The sequence below is a fragment of the Protopterus annectens genome, chromosome 1.part0 (genome assembly GCF_019279795.1).
Source record: "Protopterus annectens isolate FY-2018-M chromosome 1.part0, PAN1.0, whole genome shotgun sequence".
NCBI lineage: Eukaryota > Metazoa > Chordata > Ceratodontiformes > Protopteridae > Protopterus > Protopterus annectens.
In genome coordinates this window covers 1,799,736,458-1,799,759,710 of record NC_056725.1, presented here as the reverse complement: position 1 = coordinate 1,799,759,710, position 23,253 = coordinate 1,799,736,458, and the positions used below count along the sequence as shown (strand labels likewise).

The 23,253-nt window shown below is 39.7% G+C and overlaps 1 protein-coding gene across 4 annotated transcripts in view; it reads left to right on the top strand.

Annotated features, from left to right (window-relative positions):
- UTRN (utrophin) overlaps positions 1–23,253 on the top strand; it is a 4,744,936-nt gene that overhangs the window by 3,724,951 nt on the left and 996,732 nt on the right. For all 4 annotated transcript variants that reach the window (XM_044069601.1, XM_044069592.1, XM_044069610.1 and 1 more), the window contains one exon: positions 6,413–6,681. In XM_044069601.1, coding sequence (XP_043925536.1) covers positions 6,413–6,681 — 269 coding nt within the window. The remainder of the gene's footprint in view (positions 1–6,412; positions 6,682–23,253) is intronic.

Sequence of the window (23,253 nt, the reverse complement as noted above, 5' to 3'; positions counted from 1 at the left end):
GTCCCTGATTTGTAATACAGTTGCCTACATCTTGTGTACATGACAAACAAGGAAAGGATGCATAATACCATAAAGACACAAAGAAGGAGAAGAAAGATTTTTCTATAGAGCTGCAAATGATGCATTTTCATGTCTTGAAGTTGACTCTGGTACATGCAAGAAGTTCAGTGTACTTGGAGTTTTTCTGAACAAGTTGAAGTTTTTCAATGATAAACTAAACACATGTTGTAGGCGGCCTTCCTTAGATTCATAATCCATGTAGCTGCCTTGATGCAGGAATCCAGTTTGCTATGAGATGTCAAGTACTGAACATCACAGTGTTTCTTGGGAGAGGTGACCGGCTTGGTGCACGTTATCATTGTAAGACATAAACTGTGCAATGAGAAGGCCATGGAGGGGGGTTCTGGAGAAAGAACAGGAAACTGTAGAGCAGAAATGAGTTCAGAGGAAGAAGCCAATGCAGCAGTGTGTTGCAAAGGTAGACTACTTTGGAGTCAGCAGGGGGGAGCAGAAATGTTTAGGTACAAACAGTAAGAGAAACCCAAGACTACAGTCCTAAAATGATACAGGTAGATGGTGGGTTTTATCATTTAGTTTGAAAAAAAGAAGGGAGAAGTGGAGGAGCCACATACATGTGATGAAGAAAAGGAGGCTAGTTCTGTTTTGGAGTGGTAGTCCTGCTAGAGAACGTAAGTATAGCAAATGAACCAAACTGTTTGAATTTTAAGCCTTTCTTCAAAGGGTTATCTGCATTTGATTGAAACTTTTGTGATTATCTGAGAATGTTAATTTATCTTCTGTGTCAAGCTGTGTAATGCCTGAAGTCCTCAAACACAAAATAAAATGCAGTTAATTCAGTGAAATCTTTGTAAAAATGTACATTAAGCAGCATTTTTGTCTATACTTTTTATATTAAAAATGCCTTCTACCTTTGTGTATTTTTTTACCATAATCTCACAAACTGCTGAGGAATATACTGTATTGAAGTCTGTTGGATGGCATTTACTTTTTTTTACATTGTGATATTTTGTAATTCATCAGGGTCATCGGTCATCTTAGCAAGAGTATTGCTATAGAATATAGATGATCAGTACCCGAATTAAATTAAAAAAAAAAGTTTGTTTCATTATATAGGAGGTGTAAACACTATGAAGCATGAGTCTTAATTCTTCATTTGTTAACATAAAACTCTGTTATGGTCGTACACCTTTTAATTTCAACAAGACAGAGAATTGAAACATCTGCTAGATATAGATTAGTTTATAACTCATTAAGTAAATTAACAGCATTTTATTTTTGGACTAAATTTGAAGCATCACAGAGGAACTGCCAGTACTTCTGGTAGGAAGGCATGCCCACTCCTTGACATGTCTCTGCTTAGGCAGACCCACCCATGTCCATCCCCCAGAACCTTATTTGGGAAGTAGCTTACATCACTCCCCTGGAGCCAACAAGTCACCCAAGCGGGATGAGCCACCTCAACCCTTCCTCCCAGGTGAGAACCCCAATGCAAGTCACACATCTCTTTACCTCAGCTGACTTCCAGCTTCCTGAGCCAATAATTGATCTCTGGTTTGTCTAGGTTGCAGTCAGGAATTTACCCCTGTGACACACAGCTGGAGTAAATCACTTAGACTCCGCAATATGTTGCTTATTTTCTTTTTCTTGCAGTGAAATTCACTTCATCTAGTGTAAAAAAAAAAAAAAAACAGACACCGTTATGATACTGTAAAAATTGTATAGTTACCACAAATTCCTTTTAACCTGTAAAAGACTGGTGAAGATCCATTAAAGCCACCTTTACTGTAGGAGGAGAAAATCATTTATATGTTATGTACTTTAACTTCCAACATGACTTTTAAAGCTGAGGTCTGACTGGAAAACATAGACTTCAGAGGAAATTTGTAATATGTATATGCAATGTTCTATGTTATTTCACTTAAGTGATAAGCCTCGTGCACTGAAAATGTTGACTGAATATTTACTTAATTTACTCTTGGATTTTTCAGTATATTTGCTTAAGTTCTGTCACCAAAAACTTCAAGCTGCAAATTAGAATTGAGATTTCTTACAGTATAATTTTGATTGTCTCAGCACAGTGGAGGGGGGTGAAAAATAGTGTGTCCCACTGAAATTAACAGGCAGCTCTGTTCATAGTTTGGGAAAATTATTTTTAGGCATGGCCACAGAAAGTGTGGGATAATTTCTGTTGTATCTGTGACAAAAGGAGGTACTGCCAGCACAGCTATCTGGAATTTTGTAAATAATCGTATGTCATTTGTGAATATCAACATGATTCATATGCTTGTGTTCAAATTTATTAGAACTGTATTTCATATAAGATGATTTGTACAGATGTGTGCTGGAGAGATATTTTGTAGAGTACTCAGCTTAAAGATGTATCCACAGTGTACCCTACTGGAAAAGAACAGAAATGTATATACACTATTGTAACTGTGTAAGTATATATATTTTAACAGAAAATGGAACATAGAAGGTTGACTTGCAAAACTTCAGAAAAATAGTTTAAATTAAATCATTTTATAACTGCACCATAAAAGATGGTTTCAATTCAGCGAGGAGACCTGATGTTGAAAACTAGTGTACCTTCTGCATTGCCTTGTAAGTGTTTTATTGTTTTATGTCTTCCAGGAGCTGCAGAGATCTAAGGGCTATGTATTTTTTATAGGTAGATGCTAAAGGCTGGCAGTTTCTAGCAATGGAGGTTTAGGTTGGGAACTAAAGTCAGATGACAAGAAGTGATGTCCTGCAAGCTAACCCAGCAGTAACATTTGAGATATTAATTTAAGAACTTTCTGAGAGAGACAGAGCATTCTATATTTTGTCTTTGACCTGATAAGAAGACCCATTCACCATACACTTGCCTTGCTCTGTAAGTAAGTTATCTAGGGTTAACTGGGGTACAGTCATTTCTTTTAGATATAGTCAGGAATATAGCTGAGCTTAATTTAGATGTTTTTCTTTATTTGACTGTTCTGCAGTGTTATAAATATTTCCTGTGATTTTGAACTCTGGTGTAACTGTGATTGTTTACTGAGTATTTTTTTGTCGTTTATTATTAAATATATTTAAACCTTTCATTGTGGCTGATATTTGAGAGACATATTTAAGTTCTGGGAGTACTTGCATATTGATTTAGTGACGATGTGTAGAGACCACTCCTAATAGCCTTGCTCTTGGTCAAACTACCACTTGTATTGATAGTAGCATTACATAGTAAGATTGGACACCCTTTGTTAAGGGCCTTAAAGTAGCTGATAAAGAGTTGACTGGTGGCAGTATTAACTACCTTATAGTCTGGGCAAAAGGGGGCATAGCTAGTAAACCTGTGCCAGCCTTTCCCAGGTGTGCATGTGTGTTTGTGTATAAATCAGATCTCAAAGTGTGTGTCAGCTACTTGGGCAGGGATGCAAAGCACTGGTTAGACAGAGAGGGTGCTTGGAGGTCTTGGCTTGGCTACTGAGCTGAGATCTCAACTCCATAGTAGTGCCAGTGGGGAGTCTTATTGGGAATCTGGAGAAAGAGGGAGAAACCAGCCCCAGACTGACTGTGGTCTCATTGTGCTCTTAAGGGAAATTGCACTTTACTGTGTGTGTACGTCTCCCATTGGTGCCACTGGTGAGGATTGAGGCTTCTTGATTACTGGGCCAGTGGTGGGGCGTCACAGTACCCATTTTGTAAAAAAAATGTATAGGGTAATCCTTTTTCCTTGTTTCACTATTATAACCATTACCCAGCATTTCTTTATTAGTTGTGTAACTTTAGGTTGATTGAGAACTGCAGACTGGTAACTGTATTGTAAATAGTACCTGAAAGTAAGATACATATGTTTTAGTGCCAGGAAATCACTTTAGAAAGCCAGTGTGTGTTCCCTGAAATTAAGAAAACTGTCTTTTTTGAAATTTGCAATAAGATGGCCCATTATCTCATGTGTCATACCTAAATCTCCTTGTGTACCAACCAACCCACATTTTCTTTATCAGAATCAGACGTCTTGATTTCTTTGCTCAAAAATTCTGGACAAAGACGGAAATAATTTGGAGGCAAAGGCCCAATGTCATGGACAGTTTTTAAATGTCATTCTAATTTGCTTAAAATGTTAATAGAATAGCTTGTTTTGTATCACCCTGTGTTTTATGAACAGGAAGAAGATGTATGAAACTGACTGGCATTATTGACTGACTATGATCCTCCATGATTTACCAGAAAATCAAAAACATTACAATAGACTGTGTAAAAATATGAGGCAAAATCAGTGATGTCCTGTGAAATCAGGCACATTTGAGAAGTAATGCGCATGATTCTTTTTTCTTTGTTGGAAATGTATATTTTAGAAACCAACATCATACTGAGCTAAGCAACCTAAATACACATCCATGAAGCTGCCTGTAGCGCTCATAAAAGTTTACGAGAGCAGAGCAAAGTTCAGTATTTATCTTAAAGTGACAGTCCCAGAGATTTTTTTTTGTTTTGATTCTGGTCTTTTTTTACAGTTGCAATCTGGCTTTCTGAGCATGTCCCAGCTTTGGCTGTGGGGATTGGGGGAGGGATGGTTACAAGAAGTTTCAGTGGTTTTAGTCAAATTCCATTTCAAACTGCAGTTGTACTCACAGCAGCTCTCACTGAGTCATTTATAAGATTCACCTTTGCTTTTTAATGTCAGACAAAAATAGCCTTTCAGGAATTTTATGACCTCACTTGTTGCTACATTGCAGGAAAGCATATGAGGAATGCAATACTAAAAATGTTGGTCAACAGAATTTTCTGTTCATTTCATATTTTATTTTATGTGCATTTCTGAATGCTAGCTAAGTGCTGTGATGTTATCCATGACTGCCACTTGCTCTGTAGAAAGCATTAGAATGGTGCCAGTTTTGAACAGTAGCAGAAGTAATTTTTTATGTTTTATCTCTGAATACTAGCCAAGTGTAATGGCTTCCTGACCTGCTGTAAAAAAAAAAAACAAAACAAATGTGTGGCGCAAACAATAGATTAATTTTAAACAATGATGTCAAAACTTATTGTACAGTACAGCACCCTGTGATAGTTTTACATACTAATTCTAAGATTACTTTACTGTGGAGTAAGGGGACTACATCAAGCGACTGCTAAGATTTAGTATGATTTAATTAAACTGTACCTTTTTGACTGTACTGCTCGCAGTTACACTATGCAGAATATATAAAAGAAATAAATAGCTGCATGATTAAGATAAGCTTTTTGACGAGTTCATAAAAAGTAAATACTGAGTCTTGCTTAACCATCCCTACTGCAAACGCACACATAAATGTAATAACCTTATTGTTTCTCAGTGATCAGAGACTAAAAGCTTTGACAGGAACTGAATATTGTTAACTGGGTTCACCAGAGGGAATGAAAACAGGGTTGCATAAAGTAAATTGAAACCAGGAGTAGGGTTACTGATGATGTAAGTGGGTGGTAACAACTGGGAGGTATCACAACAGGTTTCTGTAGGTCAGAAGTTTAGACTCTGGGATTGTCCCTTTGAGTTGTAGTGTTTGGTAATAATGGGATTCAGAAACATGCACAATTAGTATGGCACTGAATCTCATTACTTGGTCCAGTAAACTTTATATATCGTCTGTTTAAGCAGCTGGAGTAGGTATGAATCAGCACCCCGTTAAACATACACCATGCAGATCTGAGCTGTGTTGGTACAATATGCTGTGCTCTGGGAAAACCGCATACCAGTGTACACTGTCAATTCCCTATAGAAGTCAGTGGGTGTAGCACAGCTAATAATCACATGTATGTAATACTGCTTAGCTCAAAAGTTGTGTAGTGTGGACTTCATTGACTTGCTGCATTATTTTCAGAATGAGGAAATCATCCATGATACAGAAAGTCTAAGTTACATAGACTGTGCTGCTCCCACAGGCTACTGTGTTTGCAAGCTGCTCAGTTGCATGGGCTTACTTTTGTGAATTTCTTTAACTTGTGTACTCCACAAGGCAGCTGTAGGTAGACTTGTTTAGTACGCAGGGTTATTATGAATACATCCCTTTATTTCTCTGGACATATAATCAAGTGGGTATAACCGTTAACGTCTTGAGAAAGTCACCTGAAATTTTCACTACGGACTTTTACACTCACTTTTCAAAATCAATTTCTTTGCTAGAATTCAGCTTGAAACTGTCTCACAAGTTGGGCATTTTTTAAAATATTTTTTCTAAAATTTGCAGTAAATATTTTTGATAGTCTCGCATGGATGTGATAGTTGTCATTCTGAAGAGTTACTTCTAGTTTACATTTATGTTAAAAGATCTTAAAGGTATAAAAATGTGTATTTCTAAAACCAGTGTGCTGAGCTCCTTAATGACATTGGAAGGTCATTGACATTTAGTCACAGGCTTTTTTATTTACTTTTCAGAGCTAACCCCTGATGAGAAAGCACAACAGATTGCCAAAGCCATGCGTAAGCAATCAACAGAAGTGAAAGAAAGGTGGGAGCATCTGAACAGAGATGCCGACAGTTGGCAGAAGCAAGTCAACAGGGCACTGGAGAAATTTCAGGATTTACAGGGAGCCGTAGATGAACTTGAGGATAGCTTGGCAAAGGCAGAGAATGAACGCAATGAGTGGAAACCTGTTGGTGATCTTCTTATCGACTGCTTACAGGATCATATAAATAGAACTACAGTGAGTACAGAATGAATTTAAGTCTGCCTTTTTAGAAGAGATCTGTTCTTCAGATGTCTTAACTAGACTGGTTAATCCCATGGTTACAATGTAAGTAAATGCGTAACATTCATTTTGTTTCTAAAATTTATAAAGAAATGACTTTAGCAGAAATGATAAGGAACTGATTTTTTTAGATTTTTCAAGGCATTCTTACACTGGAGTTAAAACGTTTAGCCATCGGATATTACTTGCTTGGTAAAGCTCTTAGCATTTCCCATTGAGGGGCATGTGATCAGTGTTACTGACAGAGGTTGGCTTATAAAGGGAGAAAGTAGCTACTTCTCGATCTGTTGGATCCGGGGTCCTGAATCACTTTTGTTTCCTTGGTAGTAGCTGCCTGGGTCTGTTTTAATTGAACCCAAGATCACTGAAGCACTAGACTTTTAGTGATGGACAGCCCTTTATTCCCATTTTGTCTCTGATAGTTGACATTTTAAAGAACATTAGTTACATTTTTCTGTTGATGGTGTCTTCCTTGATCTGAATGAGGGTTGATGAGATCACTGGTGATTTCTTCAGTGACAAAAATTAATTTGCGATGTTAAATTACATCTGCTTTTTTTCTGTTATGATTAAAAATGAGAAATCAAAATTGTCGATAGAAAACAGAGCTTCGTGGTTTTCTGAGAATTGAGTGCACTGCTTCTGGCAGGGTTATCAGTTCTGATGGAAAGATGTGGAGGCATGTTTGCTCGAATGTCATGTGTGAGAAATGTGCTGAAACTGCAGATCATTAAAGCAGTCTCTGTAACCATGCATTATTGTATTTAAATACCTTTGTAACTGGATGGCATTGTTTCGCTGTGTTTTTTTTGGTTTTTTTATTGCTGCCCTGCCTGTATGTAATCTGTGCCTCCCCAGTATCACAGATTAGTAATGCCCTATCAGAAGTGACAGATTCCCTCAGTTGGTTTGCCACTACCATTTCAGTGATATCAGGGCCGGCCTTAGATGAAATGGCGCCCTAGGCAAAGTAGTGCTCTGGCACCCCGTAAGCCCCAACCACACCACACTCAGGGAACACCCCTATTTGAGCCACACCCACAGGTAGGTCACTCCCACAAAAGCCACTCCAGTTCTTTCAATTTTTTAAATGCATGAAAAATTAGTAAACGCCTTGTCATACTGTAACAAAGATACCTTGTAATCTAGTTAAAGTGCAAGTGAAGGCTGAATTCTCCTTAATAAAGCTGCTTGATCTGTTGCTCATTTAAAGATTTTATCTACAGTCATGACAGACAGTAATAGCATTGCATTTTACAAGGTGCATTAATGTTTACATGTAGAACTTGGGTCATTTATTCTGGTGTAGCATCAACTCTGCAGTATGCATGACTGCCTAAAATATTACACATTACATTACTACTTACCCTGATGTGTGCTTCATGCTTTTCACAGATCAACCATCAAGTCAACATACTTCAAAGTCAGTGACACATTGTGATCTGGTGTTGCAGCTGTATGCAGCCATAATGGTCCACTACTTCAGAGATAATTTATTTAGCATGATGATTCCACACTTTAGTCAGCTTCCACCACCATATCCAAAGTCAAACTATACATGACAAAAAAAATCTCCCACTTTTTATCCCTAGTAGGCAGATCTACAGCTATAATATGGCATACCCATCACCAATCGCATTCACCTCACAAAGAATCTTACCTCATGTCAAAGTGCTTAACATATGCAGATTCATAACCCCCTCAAAAAGGGATCATTGTACCTCCTTAGAGAAAACTAACTGGATGGACATTCTCCAGAGGACCCTTTTATTATTTTTTTTATATTTATGTCTTAAAAACATAAAAGCTACCATACATATTCTTCTCGTCACAGGACCTTCAGTCCCTCTCAACCCATGGCCCTCACATACAACTGCCAACTACTCTCAAAGATTCACAGTTCCTCACCTCCATACATATTTACCAGCTCTATGACTATCACCCTCATCCCTCTCACACCATCTGTCCTCTTGCCCTCCTCTAACCTTTTCACAGCTGTGGGTTTAAGTTTTCTCCTCACTGTATAGCTTTTCTCTTACCTCTTCATGTGATGTTTTTAACCTCATGCTACTACATATACCCCCTCCTCTGAATTAATTAAATTTGAAAGAATGTACTTCATACAGACACAGTTACACATTTTGACATTCTTCATTTTGTGTTTTGTAAACAATTTGCTTTACTTCCAAAATAAGAATGAAATGCTTGGTGACTGGCCAAATCTCGAGTTCTCAGCTTTTATACTACTCTTCCCTTTGGTTTCTGGTTGTAAACTGCAGATTGAGCCTGAAAACAGTCCATATGGATTGGGGCTCTACCCTGATAAACAAGTAGAAATACAGAAGACAATTTTTAGAAGAGCAAATTGTAGTATGGGGATAGTCAAGGACAAGTTAGGAAACTTTAAACAAACACAGACAGAGTACATTATGTGAAAGGAGCAGGAAGAGTACTCTGTACTGTAGAAAAATGTACTAGAAGGAGCAAAAAGGTGGCTGCCTATATGGCTATAGCCAGGCAAAACAAAGATGGGAAGGGGAGAGCACAGAAGACTAGGAAAAAGCAAAGCACACCTACGGTTTTCATATAGGAAAGTAAGGCTAGGGAGAGTGGGGAGGAGAGATGAGGGGATTGTAACACTACTACAAAAGATACTCCCTTGCTCTATAAAAGCCCCCCAAAAAAGAGAGATTGGTTACCAAGGAGGAATCTAAAGAGGCATACAAGACAGAGTGGTACAAATGGAAAAAAGTGACTGGTAGGCAAAATGGTAAATGCATTCAAAAGGATAGACCAAAGAGTAATATTTGCTAAATGAAAGATTACTTAATTCTATAACTGAACAACCTTCAAAGCATTAACAACCATACCATCCAAATATGCAATGACCATTACAAATTACTCAGTTGATACTGAATCAAGGCACCACTGTATGGAGTCGGGGGCAACCTCTCTACTCCTAATTACAATAAATGTGCTGTAATAGCAGAAGGGTGGAAGCAGCCTCCTAACAGGTACAGCATCCTTATTGGTCAATAAGATAGCAAAGCCTGTAGTAGCTAGAAGCAACACTTCATACACGTTGTGCGTATCCATGGCCTTACTTTTCACACTTCCAGTGTCTGGCACTAAGTGCTGAAGAGATATTACCACTGACTAGACAGAAACCCAGAACATCAAATTGCAGTCTTGGGTGTACAGCAAGATCTATTCAGCACATTACTGCACTTCACAAAAACATCAAGCTTACTGTATTGTTAGCTATGTAGCCAATTAAGGTAAACTTTTTACCCATCACACTCTGGTTTTCCAATATTGTTAATGCATGCACTGTTATTAGTACACATCTCACTACTAAAGCACCTATATATTTGGTATACATTCACACAAGCATTCAGGTGTCTACTCTAGACATAGCTTTAATTCTGAAAGAAACATTTCACTACTGCATACACAAGATTTCCCCTTTTGCTTGCAAAGAACCCTGACTATATGCCCTTGTGATACTCTGCGTACAACACATACGTGGATAATGATGAGCAAGGAAGACAGCCCACCAATAAAATTACAGAATTCCATTTGCAACCACAATACTATGGAGAACTGGTATTCAAGGAAGGGTATTAGCAGAAGGCACTACATGTCCCTGAAAAAGACTTTGTGCAATACTGTACTTAAAAAAATCATTTAACAAAAGACAAGGCAAGGCAGAAACATACTGGGACTGATTAGATGACAGGAAGATGTGCAACATTAATGAAACCTAACCTGAAGAGGGTTTGCTGCAGATTTGGGAGCATTTACTCAGACCACATGGCTAGTGGCTCCGAGTGAGTTAGTGTTTTAAAAAAATGGTTTGCTGTCCCTATTCCGTGGAGCTGCAGTTGACATCAGGTTAGTAAAAATAACAAATCGACTGACTACTGGAATTACTCAGACAAGGGGAAAGTTAGCAGTCTTATCTGCCCCCATCCTTCTTCCATGTAAGCACTAAAAACAGGGAAGAGCATACAATAGTGGCTTAATCTTCTACGAATAAAGCCCTTAAACATAATATGTACGCAAATAACTGTAAACTGGCACGGGCTGCACATCAATAGAGCACCTTCAACTACAAATCAATAGTGTGTCTAGTCCAAATTTACAACTCACTTGACTTACCTTAAGGCAAGCAAAGCACACAAACAAACATCCAAAATAAAGTGGCTCTTTGTCCACCCGCGTGGTGAAGAAAACCAGGCCACCGATTCAAACACACAACCAGAGAATCAGGAAGTAAAGACAGCCAATAAATCCGCCCGCCTCTGTCTCATTAATGAAGAAAGGCGGGTGTGATCAGAGTTTTATACTGTCGATTGGAGCAGTAGCCAGGGACATCAGTAGTACAAAAGCATCTCTGATTGGATGCTTTCAATAATGATCAGTAATAGTAGCCACTGACTGATCACATAGCTGCAGGGGGGAGGGATGGGGGAGGGAATGGAAGAACACAGTAGGGGACTGTGCTATGTGCTGTGCGAATCATGCTTTGGACTACAGAGATGGGGGGAGGGCGTAAATCCTACAGTACAGGCGGTGAGAAGTGGAAAAGAAAGTAAAGTGAGTACATTAAAATTGCGCCCTTTATGAGACCGGCCTGTACGGCGCCCTAGGCGGCTGCCTAGTTCGCCTATGCCTAAGGCCGGCCATGAGTGACATTGGGTTTCAATACACCATGTGTTTCTATTGCTTTATAGTCCTCCAGTAGTGAGTTAAACTCTTTGGTGCTTTTCTCAACTTTGTAGTGGCAAAGTCTTCAGTGTCACTATTTCACAAGTGCAAGTTCATTCAGAATAGTGTCAGTTGTGCCCTCAATTTTGCTTTTTTATATTTTATTCTTTCCACTGTGGTGGTGGTGCTGCGGTAGCATTGTCGCCTCACAGTTAGACGTTGCCTGTTCGATTCTCAGTTAGAACATTTACTGTGTGACGACATGCGTGAATGGGCGTTCCTTTGTTGAAGGTTGTGCATTAGGCCCGGCAAGCCAGCACGTAAAACTCTACTGATAATCATTAGCGGACCGGAGTTCCGCTGTGGCGACCCCTAATCGGGAAAAGCCGAAAGACACACACACACACACACACACACACACACACACACACACACATTATTTTATTCTTTTCAGTCTTCAGGCATGCCCATCAGTCAGCATCCTATACTTTTTCTCTGGGTAAATGCAGTATGAGTGGACATTTTAGAGCAACCAGACATTCTGCTGATCATTTTGGGGAGGTGTAAGGAAAATGGAGTAGCTGTAGAAAACCTTTACAAACGTGGAGAAACCTGCAAACTGTACACAGACTGTAACTAGAGGAAGATAATCTTAAAACTAACGAGGGAAGACAAGAATGATGTTACCTGAAGAAAGAGATTATTGAAAGAAAAGAAGGCAGCTGCATAGCTTCTTTGATATTTCCCCAGTATTTTACAGGGAAAAGGTGCTTAGTGAATAATTTAGCACCATCTACCTACAGTGTCTAGGTACCTCACTGTCTCCAACTGCCCAGTCCCAACATTGCACTGAGTGATTTGTACAGTTATCTTTACCTGTGAACTTCAGTACTGATGATCTTGTCCATAGGATGGGGAAGTGATGATTTTTTATGGAGTTTGAGCCAAACATAACAGAATATGCTGCAGTTTTTGAATTTGTGCAAATCCTCTCCCAGGATAGGCTTCATCACATACAAACAAACACACACATTCTTGTATGGGCAGCTTAGATGTTGGCCAGTTCAGCTAATGGAGCATCTTTGGGATGTCCGGAGCAGCCAGTGCATGTGATAAGAATACACTTTTGCATAGTGAGGACATGCAGACTGTATAACTGGCAGGAACAAAGTCAGAGTGTAAGAGTGGCAGTGCCAACAGATATGCTTACAGTACAGTATGTCTTTACTCACACATCAACTCTCTGTCATGTAGCACAGGAGTGTTGGGGAATGTGTAAGTAACATAAATTAACTTCATGAAGCAGGCACATAAACAGGCTTTTTGATGATGGGTAGGCAGTACACTTTGCTTCTACACCAAGCGTAAAAGGTGAACCATTAGAGTGTAATGTAGTGAGGCAAGCTTCTTGAGATTGCTGGAATCTTGGTGGACCCCTCTACCTAAAAGTCAGACCAAAACCCAGGGCATAGAATTTTTTCATCTTTCTGCATCCAGAGGGCCTCTCTTTCCTGTGTATTTGACTTTACATGTGTTCAGTCTTGATTTTATAGCCTTTAGCATGGACATACTAATTACTGATAGCTCAGGTTGGCATGGTTCCTTGTAGGACTGCAGTGTTTTTGGACTCTATTTGACTTGGAGACAGAAACATATTTAGTGCAGCTGATAAAAGATTTGTAAAAACTGAGTCTCATACCTCTCAACTGTACAGATTTTTGTAGAATGTCCAGATATTTGCCTTATATTTTTGGTTCATTTTCTTCATAAAATTATGGCTTTCTGGAAAACTAGTGGCAAATCATTAAAGATTGAAGTTAGAAAATAATGACAGACATTTGAGTTTTAGACTTCATACTCTTCAGAAAATTCATGCTAATGCAAAACCTGTTATTCTGTCAACTTTCTAAGTTTGTAAGAGCAATATTTCAAAATTGTCCCACTTTTTTATGGCTTTGTCCATATTTCTTACTCTTAAGTGGTTGAGAGGTATGCTGAGTCTGTATGTGAACCTTTTCTAAATAGTTAAGTGCATGGTTGAAAAAAGCCTCCCAAAAAAAGAATGAAGACTGCCTTGACAAAAGGACCCTGCAATGTGCACAGCAGGAGCTGAGCACAAGACACCCTCCCAACCCTCGACCCCAAAAAAATAAAATAAAAAAAATATTTAAAACACTGAGGAATCCTACCGCGTCCCTAGCACATGCTTCTAGTGTAATTAGCTCTTCCCGGTTCATCCAGTCAGAAGAGAAGGGAGGCCATTATTTTTCCTTTCTTGGGTGGGATGAATAACATATCACTCCCCCCACCAAAAGGGCAAATATCTATCCCAGCAGACTGCTGCCCCCCTGACATCTCAGATGCTCAGGTAAGAGCTGCCCTCTCCAAAGCAAAAAATACAGCATCAATGGGACCAGATGGTGTCCCGGGCTGCGTCCTACATGAACTCCAAGAAGAGCTAAACCCAAACATAAAACTACTGTTCAATCTCAGCCTTACTACAGGATATGTACCCAAAGAGTGGCGTACAGCAACAGTGGTCCCTCTCCACAAAGGTGGTGCCTCAATGGATCCTGGAAACTATCGCCCCATAAGCCTGACTAGCTTGGTCTGCAAAGCTATGGAAAGGATCATCATGAACCTCATAAATAAAGATATTGAGGACCTACAGACACTGGATCCTACCCAGTTTGGCTTTGTTAAGGGCAGATCCTGCCTCTTAAACCTGGTCGATTTCTTTGAAACAGTCACCAAGGCCATTGATGAGGGGAAGGTGGTCCACACAGCCTACCTGGACCTCGCAAAAGCCTTCGATACAATACCCCACTTAGGCATTATAGATGAGCTCAATAGCTTAAATATAAACCCCTATGTCACTAGATGGGTTGCAAACTGGCTCAAGGCCAGAACCCACATGGTTAGAATTGCTGGAGCCATGTCAGACTCCAAACCAGTTACAAATGGCGTCCCACAAGGCTCAGTCCTGGGACCTCTCTTGTTCGGTATATATTTCTCAGAGGTACAGGCCAACACGAAAGGAATGTGGCTGACCAAGTTCGCAGATGACTGCAAACTGGGTGCCATAATCGACTCACCAGCCGACACAAGCATCCTTCAAAAGGGCCTCATAGAAACAGACAACTGGTGCCAGAGCCATGGCCTCAAGCTAAATGGCAAAAAGTGTGTAGTCTTCCCCTTTGGCAAAAACAAAGTGCCCACAAATTGCCACATAGGTGGCAATCCATTAAGTATAGAAGAAGTAATTAGGGACCTGGGGACCCAAGTTGATAGCAATCTCTCATTTGACAACCACGTGGCCAGAGTCGTTAGAAAAACATTTTATATAGCCCACCTAATCATGAAGGGATTCACATCTAGATCAGGGGAGGTCATCGTGCCTCTTTACTCATCCCTCATCAGGCCCATAATTGAGTACAATGCCCCTTTTGGGATGTACCTTACCAGACACCTGCAGCAACTGGAAAGACCTGAAAAGTACCTCACCAAGAGGATCAAAGGGCTCAGACAGATGCCATATGCTACCCGGTTAAAGAAACTCCAGCTCTACTCAGTGGCATACCGCCTGCTCAGGCGATCTGTGCCTGACGTATAAAGCCATGTCCAACCCAGAATTAATGGACATGCTGCACCTCAGAAAATCCAAATCCCATCGAGCTACGCGCTCGAGAGACTTGAACCTCAGCACTGAAATAAGTAGGACATGCTGGAGGGACAGATTCATAACCCAGAGGCTCCCTTCACTCTGGAATAAAATCACAGTCCAGGTTAGGCAGAGTCCCTCATTGACTCTCTTCAAGGGGAATCTGGATGAGTGGATGGGAGATCGTAGGTTTACCCTGGTTATCACTTCTGTGTCACTGTTAGACAGAGGCACAGTATACTAACCTTGAAAAAGGGCATAGCAAAATTAATTTAAAATGGGTGGCAAAAGCCAAACACACACTGGCTAGGCTTATAAATGCCCTAGGGCAGATAGCCTAGTATGAACCTATATCAGATGCAGGGGACTGCAAGTAGACAAATTAGCTTTCTTTCAAACACCTGTGTTAAATGAGCACTTAAGACATAGGCTTCTATACATTAATAGAAAGAAAACAAATCATATTAAAATGTTTTTATTTACACTCTTCATACATTACATACGTTTTCTTTCTTTACAATAATTCTCATTTAGTACAACATTAGTCGCTCAATTCCTGCCTTCCCTTAAACCTCAGTTCTCCTCCTGAACATTATTTTGCATATATTTTTCCCACAAATTCCATTTAATTCTATGTAATTTGCTCCTTCCCTTTTCTAGAGATCTTATTTCCAGTTCTTTTATTTGCTTTACAATACTAAGTGCTTCAAATACACTTGGTTTGGATTCTTCTTTAATTGTTATTTAATTAATATCCAGTATTCCAGTACTGGACGGTGCAGTGGTAGAATTGTCGCCTCACAGCAAGAGGCTCTGGTTCGATTCTTAGCTGGAGTGCCTTCTGTGCAGAGTCTTTATGTCCTCCCTGCGTTTGTGTGGGTTTTTCCCGGGTATTCTGATTTCCTCGCATGTTTCAACGACCTGCGTCTGGAGTGTTTCTCACCAGGCCTCTGCTGAAAATTGGCTTCATTCCAAGTTGGACTTCCCCAGTAAACAAATGTTAAATAAATATTCTCACTAGACATAGCTGCCACTATTCAAAGGCAATCTCAAAACACTGTTTGGTTAAGAGACTTTACTCAGAGTTGCATTAGGTAAATGAAGACGCAAGTCAAGTTAACGATTTCAGGATGAAACTCATTAACACTCCACAGCCTTAATCTGTTGAGATGAACTGCCTGCCTAAAATTCAGAAGCAGTACTTTGCCTTAATCCTGTGAGTTAAATTGTCAGACATAGGAAATGGCTTTGCAGCCAGCACCCTTTTTGTATCTTTTCATGAAAAGGGTGCAATTCCTTGGTGTAGACAGATGGAGTCCTGCCTGTGACCCAGATGGTCAGGGTTTGGTTAGTGGTCTCTATGTTGTTGGAGCTATTTTGGGGATGAGAAGAGTAAAGTTGTGGAACCCTTTCACCTCTTACAAGATGGGAAAATTCACTTGTTTTTTAGGCACATATTAGGACAAGATCCTCCTGGTATAAAGTGAGGAGGGCAACCTGCTGTGCCTTATGGCAGGGTATTTTTTTTTGGGATATTCCTTCACAGAAGTTGGTAGATTGCCCATCCATTTTAGTAATTTGTATGCCAATATCAAGAGCAGTCATTCCTGTACAACTAATTTTCCATTTTTGTTTATATATATATATATATATATATATATATATATATATATATATATATGTGTGTGTGTGTGTATATATATATATATATATATCTGTATCTATCTATATATGTGTATGTATATATATATATATATTTGTGTATATATCTATATATGTGTATATATATATATATATATATATATATATATATAATATATATATACATACATGGTTCCCCTTTATAACATCAACTTAACATAACGGTGTCTCGCTGCGAGACAAGAGCATCTAAACTTCAAATGAGCGAACTCCCAGAATGGCAGATTGCCAACTTTTGCCCATTTCTCCACTGTAGTGCGATTTCAGAGTTGAATATTTAAGTGGGGGGGGGGGGTGAAGGGGTGATGAAGCCCCAACTTTGATGGGTTTAATTTGTTTAGTTTTTTGTTTTTGTCACCTTCCCGGGAGTTTGCTCTTTTGAAGTTTAGGTGATGATGTCTCGTTGTTAAGCGAGACAATGTTATGGTTAATCGATGTTATAAAGTAGAACTATAAGAAAATTGGTTTAGAGTAACTTTTTTTTATTTTCACTTCTGCTAGGCCTTTCTTGTGCATCAGCTCCAAGTGAACCACTTAAGTTCAGACCAGTTCCTCCTTGGGTTGATGTTTGTGACACTGATAATTCCAAAATTTTATGGAACATGTCTGCTTCTTGGCTTTAAACATTGCTTTGAGATGCTTTCTGTTATTAGTGAGACCTTGCTAAAGTTTAATTATTTCAGAGGGGTCTGGATGTGTTTCACATGATACTTTAATTTGCGGAATATGTTTATTAGTTTGCTTATGTTTGTGCTTATATGTTAACTGGTACACTCAGTTGTATATTTAGTGCACATTTATTTTTACAGAGTAATGTTGCAACATAACCAATTGCAGGTAAGTTATCTTTGTAGACCAGTCTGCCAGTTCCCATTCTTCCCTATAAACAAGGTTGTTATCCTGATTCTGAATCCACTGTTCCACAATTTTATAATGACTTTTTCTGTGTGTGTATACTTGTATGAGTATGTATTTATCTATGTCAATATCTGTATCTACATGATATGAAATCTGTCATATTTTATACCCTTATAGATAAGTTGAGTAAGGGCATTTATTTTTTATTGAAAAATGCCTTTTATTAAAAAGTTAGTAAAAAGTCAGTAAATGACTCTGTTTAGTCATCTAGTAGTAGCCAAGAAAAGAGCTTGCTAACACTCAGACACCATATCAGAAGCCCAGTATTGGGCAGTTATAAGGGCATTTAATAAAAACAAAATGTATTAACTAAAAAAATATTAACTTGAGGAAAAAAAAGTTTCATCTAGCCAGTAAAAATGGCATTACTAGCAAATCTGACTGAAACTATATAAAAATATTTTCAATAGCACTAATTTTACTACTATAACAAAATTACCTAAAACATTAAAAAAAGACAACCCAGTCATACAAGCTATGTGTAAAGCCTTGCTCATAAAATAAATTCAGTAAAGAGTTTGTGTTTTGAATGTAGCTCATTAAAAAGAATGAGGAACATGCATGTAAATGAAAATGCATTGTGTGTTAGCTGGTTTATGAACTGCCATCTTCTGTAGGATTAGAGAGCTTTGCTTTTCATTTGGGTACACACACTTCCATTTCTGAATTCAGCAATTACACAGTGAGATATTTTTTATTGACATAAGGTTGCTTATTCTGAGGAGAACTGCAATAAACAGGGAGACTGTCACTTTTGTCAAAAAGAAAATGCACAGAGTATTAGTTGTGTTATAGATTTGTTAAATAAAAAGATAATGTGGATAAATTGATAGGTTCATAGGTTTATACTAGGCTATCTGCCCTAAGGCATTTATAAGCCTAGCCCAAAGTTTTGTGGCTTACGCCACCCCTTATATGAAAAAATACTGTAGCCATTAGTTTGTTGTGCCTCTGTCCAGCAGTGACACAGAGATGATTCCCGGGGTAAACCTACGATCTCCCATCCACAGGTCAAGATTTCTCTTGAACAGAGCCAGCAAGGTGCTCTGCCTCACATGGACTGGGATTTTATTCCACAGCATAGGGAGTCTCTGAGTGATAAATCTATCCCTCCAGCACATCCTATTTATATCCGTGCTAAGGTTTAAGTCGCTTGCTCTAGTGGTTTTGGTGGATTTGGATTTTTTGAGGTGGAGCATGTCCGTTAATTCCAGGTTGGACATGGCCTTGTATGTCAGGCACATGTCACCTCTGAGCAGACGGTATGCGACTGAATAGAGCTGGAGTTTCTTCAATCTGGCAGTATATGACAGATTTTGGAGTCCCTTTATCCTTTTGGTGAGGAACTTTTGGGGTCTCTCCAATTGCTGCAGATGTCGGGTGAGATACATCCCGAATGGGGCATTGTACTCGATCATTGGTCTGATAAGTGAAGAGTACAGGGGAACAATGACCTCACTAGATCTGGATGTGAATCCCTTCATGATCAGGTGGGCAATGTAGAAGGTCTTTCTAACCACTTTAGCAACGTGAGTGTCAAAAGAAAGGCCACTCTCAACCTGGGTCCCCAGGTCCCTGATGACCTCTTCTGTGCTTAGTGGATTGCCACCTATATGGTAGCTTGGGGTTACCTTGTTTTTCCCGAAGGGTATGACTATACATTTTTTGGCGTTTAACTTCAGGCCATGGCTCTGGCACCAGCTATCTGTTTCCGTGAGTCCCTTCTGAAGGATATCCATGTCCGATGCACTTTCCACTATGGCACCCAGTTTGCAGTCATCTGCAAACTTTGTCAGCCGAAGTCCTCCCATGTTGGCCTGTACTTCTGAGAAGTAGATGCCGAACAATAGGGGGCCAAGGACCGAGCCCTGTGGGACACCACTTGTGACCGGCTTGGAGTCTGACATAGCGCCAGCAACTCTAACCCTGTGGGTTCTGTCCTTAAGCCAGTTTGCAACCCATCTTGTGACATGGGTTTACATTTAAGCTGGTAAGTTTTTCTACAATACCCGAGTGTGGTATTGTGTCGAAAGCCTTTGCAAGGTCAAGGTAGGTTATATGGACTGCCTTTCCCTCATCAATGGCCTTGGTGACTGTTTCGAAGAAGTCGACCAAGTTCAAAAGGCATGATCTGCCCTTGATGAAGCCAAACTGGGTCGGGTCCAATGTCTGCAAGTCCCCTATATCTTTGTTTATGAGCTCCATTATGATCCTCTCCATAGCTTTGCAGACTAGACTTGTTAAGCTTATGGGGCGGTAATTACCAGGGTCCGTAGAGGCACCACCTTTGTGGAGTGGGACCACAGTTGCCCTACGCCACTCCTTGGGCACGTATCCTGTGGTAAGGCTGAGATTAAACAGCTGCCTTATGTGCCGGTTTAATTCCTCATTTAGCTCGTGTAGCACACAGCCGGGGACACCATCCGGTCCCATTGATGCTGTGTTTTTAGCTTTAGAGAGAGCAGCTTTCACCTGCGCATTTGAGATGTCTGGGAGGCTACACTCCGCTGGGATAGTTATCTCTCCTTTAGGGGGAGGGGGGTGAAGTTTGCACTGAACCTGTCTGCCAGTATGTTGGCAATGTCTGTGGGTTCAGTGATTTTTGTATCATTTTGGACTAATTCTGAGCATATCTGGGAGTTTCCACCCAGGTTCCTAACATAGCTGAAAAAGGCCTTATGATTGTCCTTTGAATCCATGTCAATTTTTCTCTCAAAACTGGCCTTAGTTGATTTTATGAGTGCTCATATTTTTTTACTAATAATGATCAGGGGTGACTTCCCTTTTATGGATTTTGTTCTATCATGTAATAGCTTTCTCCTCTTATTGTAAAGTTTGTTAATGGCTGGGGTCCACCAGACTGGACGTTTGCCCTTTGTGGAAAGTCTTGGTTTTTTTTGGGATTGCCTGATCCATGCAGTCCTGGAGGTGTTCATAGAAGGCATTTGTAAGGGCTTCCGCAGCTTGGGTTGTGGTTTCCACTGGCTCAGGGGCCTTGAAGGATACCACACCAGTCTTGAGTAGTGTGAAGTTTGCTTTAGAGAAGTTCTTCACTGTGGTCTTTTTTGTTTGGGGTGGGGGCGGGATGTGGATTTCCAGTAAGATTAGTTTATGATCAGATCTCACCAATGAGGGATATACTTCCGGTGTGGAGCATTTTGTCCCCATATTTGTGATAATGAGATCTAGTATATTTTCTCCTCTCTTGGGAACAGTGACTAGCTGTTCCATGGCATTTGAATTTATGAACTCCAGGAACCGTTGGGCTAGAAAGTTAGGGCTTGAGTAATGTTCTCAGTCTATATTCGGGTAGTTGAAGTCACCCAATATGATGGTGTTTGGAGATACATTTATACCCTCCAGTGTCTTCAGGAAGGCTGTGTGGGGTTCCTGAGTTTGAGAGGGTGGCCTGTAGCATGCTACAATTTGTAGAGCAGTTTTGCCTATGGTTAGTTGCACCTGGATGGTTTCCGAAGCTTCGTGCATTGCCACCATCCTGGAGGTGTGGGTATCCTTTATGAATATGGATACACCCCCGCCTTTTGTGGTGTGGTCCGGGTTTTGGGGCCAGAACGCATGATATGAGGTGAAACCTAATAGTGCCGGGGTGCTCTCAGGAGCCTTGAACCAGGTTTCAGTTATGAAAGGAAAATAGTCTATTTTGCCTTTTCAATGAAGTGTAATATATAAACAGTGTATACAATGGTTATAATTGCATTCACCACTTTGTAATTGTATTACAGTTTCATAGTGAAGCTAATACTTGTCCCACAGTTGTGTGCACTTCTACAGACTCTTGGAAGATTTTGGTTAGATAGCATGATATGGATGCCTTAATTACACAGTAGTGGGACTCCCCGCCCAGTCCAAACTGTATAACTGTGGAAGCAACAGTTGTGCTTCTACAGTTCAAACTAAGCCACAGTAAGTAGTGTAAGGGGACTAATAAATATAGACCGGCAGCTAATTTATCAGTTTACAGAGGTTACATAGGTTATAGGAGTTAGCGAAATTCAAGTGCTAGACCTGCCTGTTGGAGTCAAAATTCATCTGTGAATCATCTATCTGTAAAGATTCTTGACCATCTGTTTTACCTCTAGAAAGCCAGAGACAGTAACAGCACAGTATGTATTTTAGCCAGTTTTGATGTTAGGTATATTTTTGAGTATTTTATTTCTTGATTTGTTTACGTTTATTAGCCAGGGTTGTCTGGCTAAGCAAATTGCCCCTTCAGTGGAGTCCCAGGGAGAAAAGTTCCAAAAATTATAAGTACAATAAGAAAACAGATACTTCAATATTAAACAGTGTAACTTTATTGGCTAAAGGTACTGTGTATCACTGAAAAGAAGTGAAGAAAATAAAACACTGTACATAGCTATTGTATCTGCCATATATGCATATGCGATAAAATACAGTATAATACAGCTTTACTAGTAAATAGATGCAACATAAATGTATATAAACGTCCTTCATAGTTTACACCGGTGAGCATTTGATGTGTATGGGCTGTGTTAGTAGTGGAGTCAGGGTCTGAAGATAATTAAGTGAAAAAGTAATGTAGGGGTTACAGAAATAACTGTGTAACATGAAATGAGGAAAGAATTAATGTAGACTAGTATTGCATATGCCCTAAAGAAGTGAGTTATGAGACTACAAGCGTACCTCTCAAGCTCTTAGCATAGTAATTCTGAGCAAAGACACAAATAATAGGGGGACAACACCCATAACTGAGACAATTTTTTAGATATCGCTCTTAGAAAGTCGATAAAATAGCATGTTTTGTAGTTCAGTGCGTTTTCTGATGGGTATAAAGTCTAAAATTCAAATGTCTGCCATTATTGAGTGACTTCAGTCCTCAGCGATTTGCCAAAAAATGACAAAACTTTATGAAGAGCATTCCAAACATATGGAGCAAAAATCTGTGTATTCTGCGAAAGTCTGGACAGTTGATATGCATGATTGTAACTCTTTCTACTTCATATTTTTTGTTGTTGTTATAACACAATGGGTTTATTCTTTTTTTTTTTTTTTAAGCAGATCTTTATTGAGTGTATAGGTGGTGTCCATTGTGGCTCTAAACCAATCCATCCATTTGCCAACCTTCTTCCCTAATCTTCAGAATAAAGGTGAAAGGATCCTGCACTCCTTGGATGTGCACAGACAGATCAGGTTCTACCTTGACAGGACTAAGCCTTTCAGAAAATCTAACCAGCTTTGCTTCAGGGGCAGAGGGCAAGGCCATTTCAAAGCAAACAATTTCCAAATGGATAGCACACTGCATCCATTTCTGCTACAAGCACCATGGAAAACCTACCCCACAGGGGATCAGACCACATTCCATTACGGCTACTTCCACCTCTACAGCATTTCTCAAGGGAGTCTCTACCAGGGACATTCTGGGATCTGCAACCTGGAGTTCTGTACACACCTTTACCAAGCATTACCACTTACCTATTTTTTCTAAATCCAGAGCTAGATTTGCTACAGCAGTCTTACAAGGCCTGCTAGCCAACCCTAACACTTCTTGACTGCCTCCA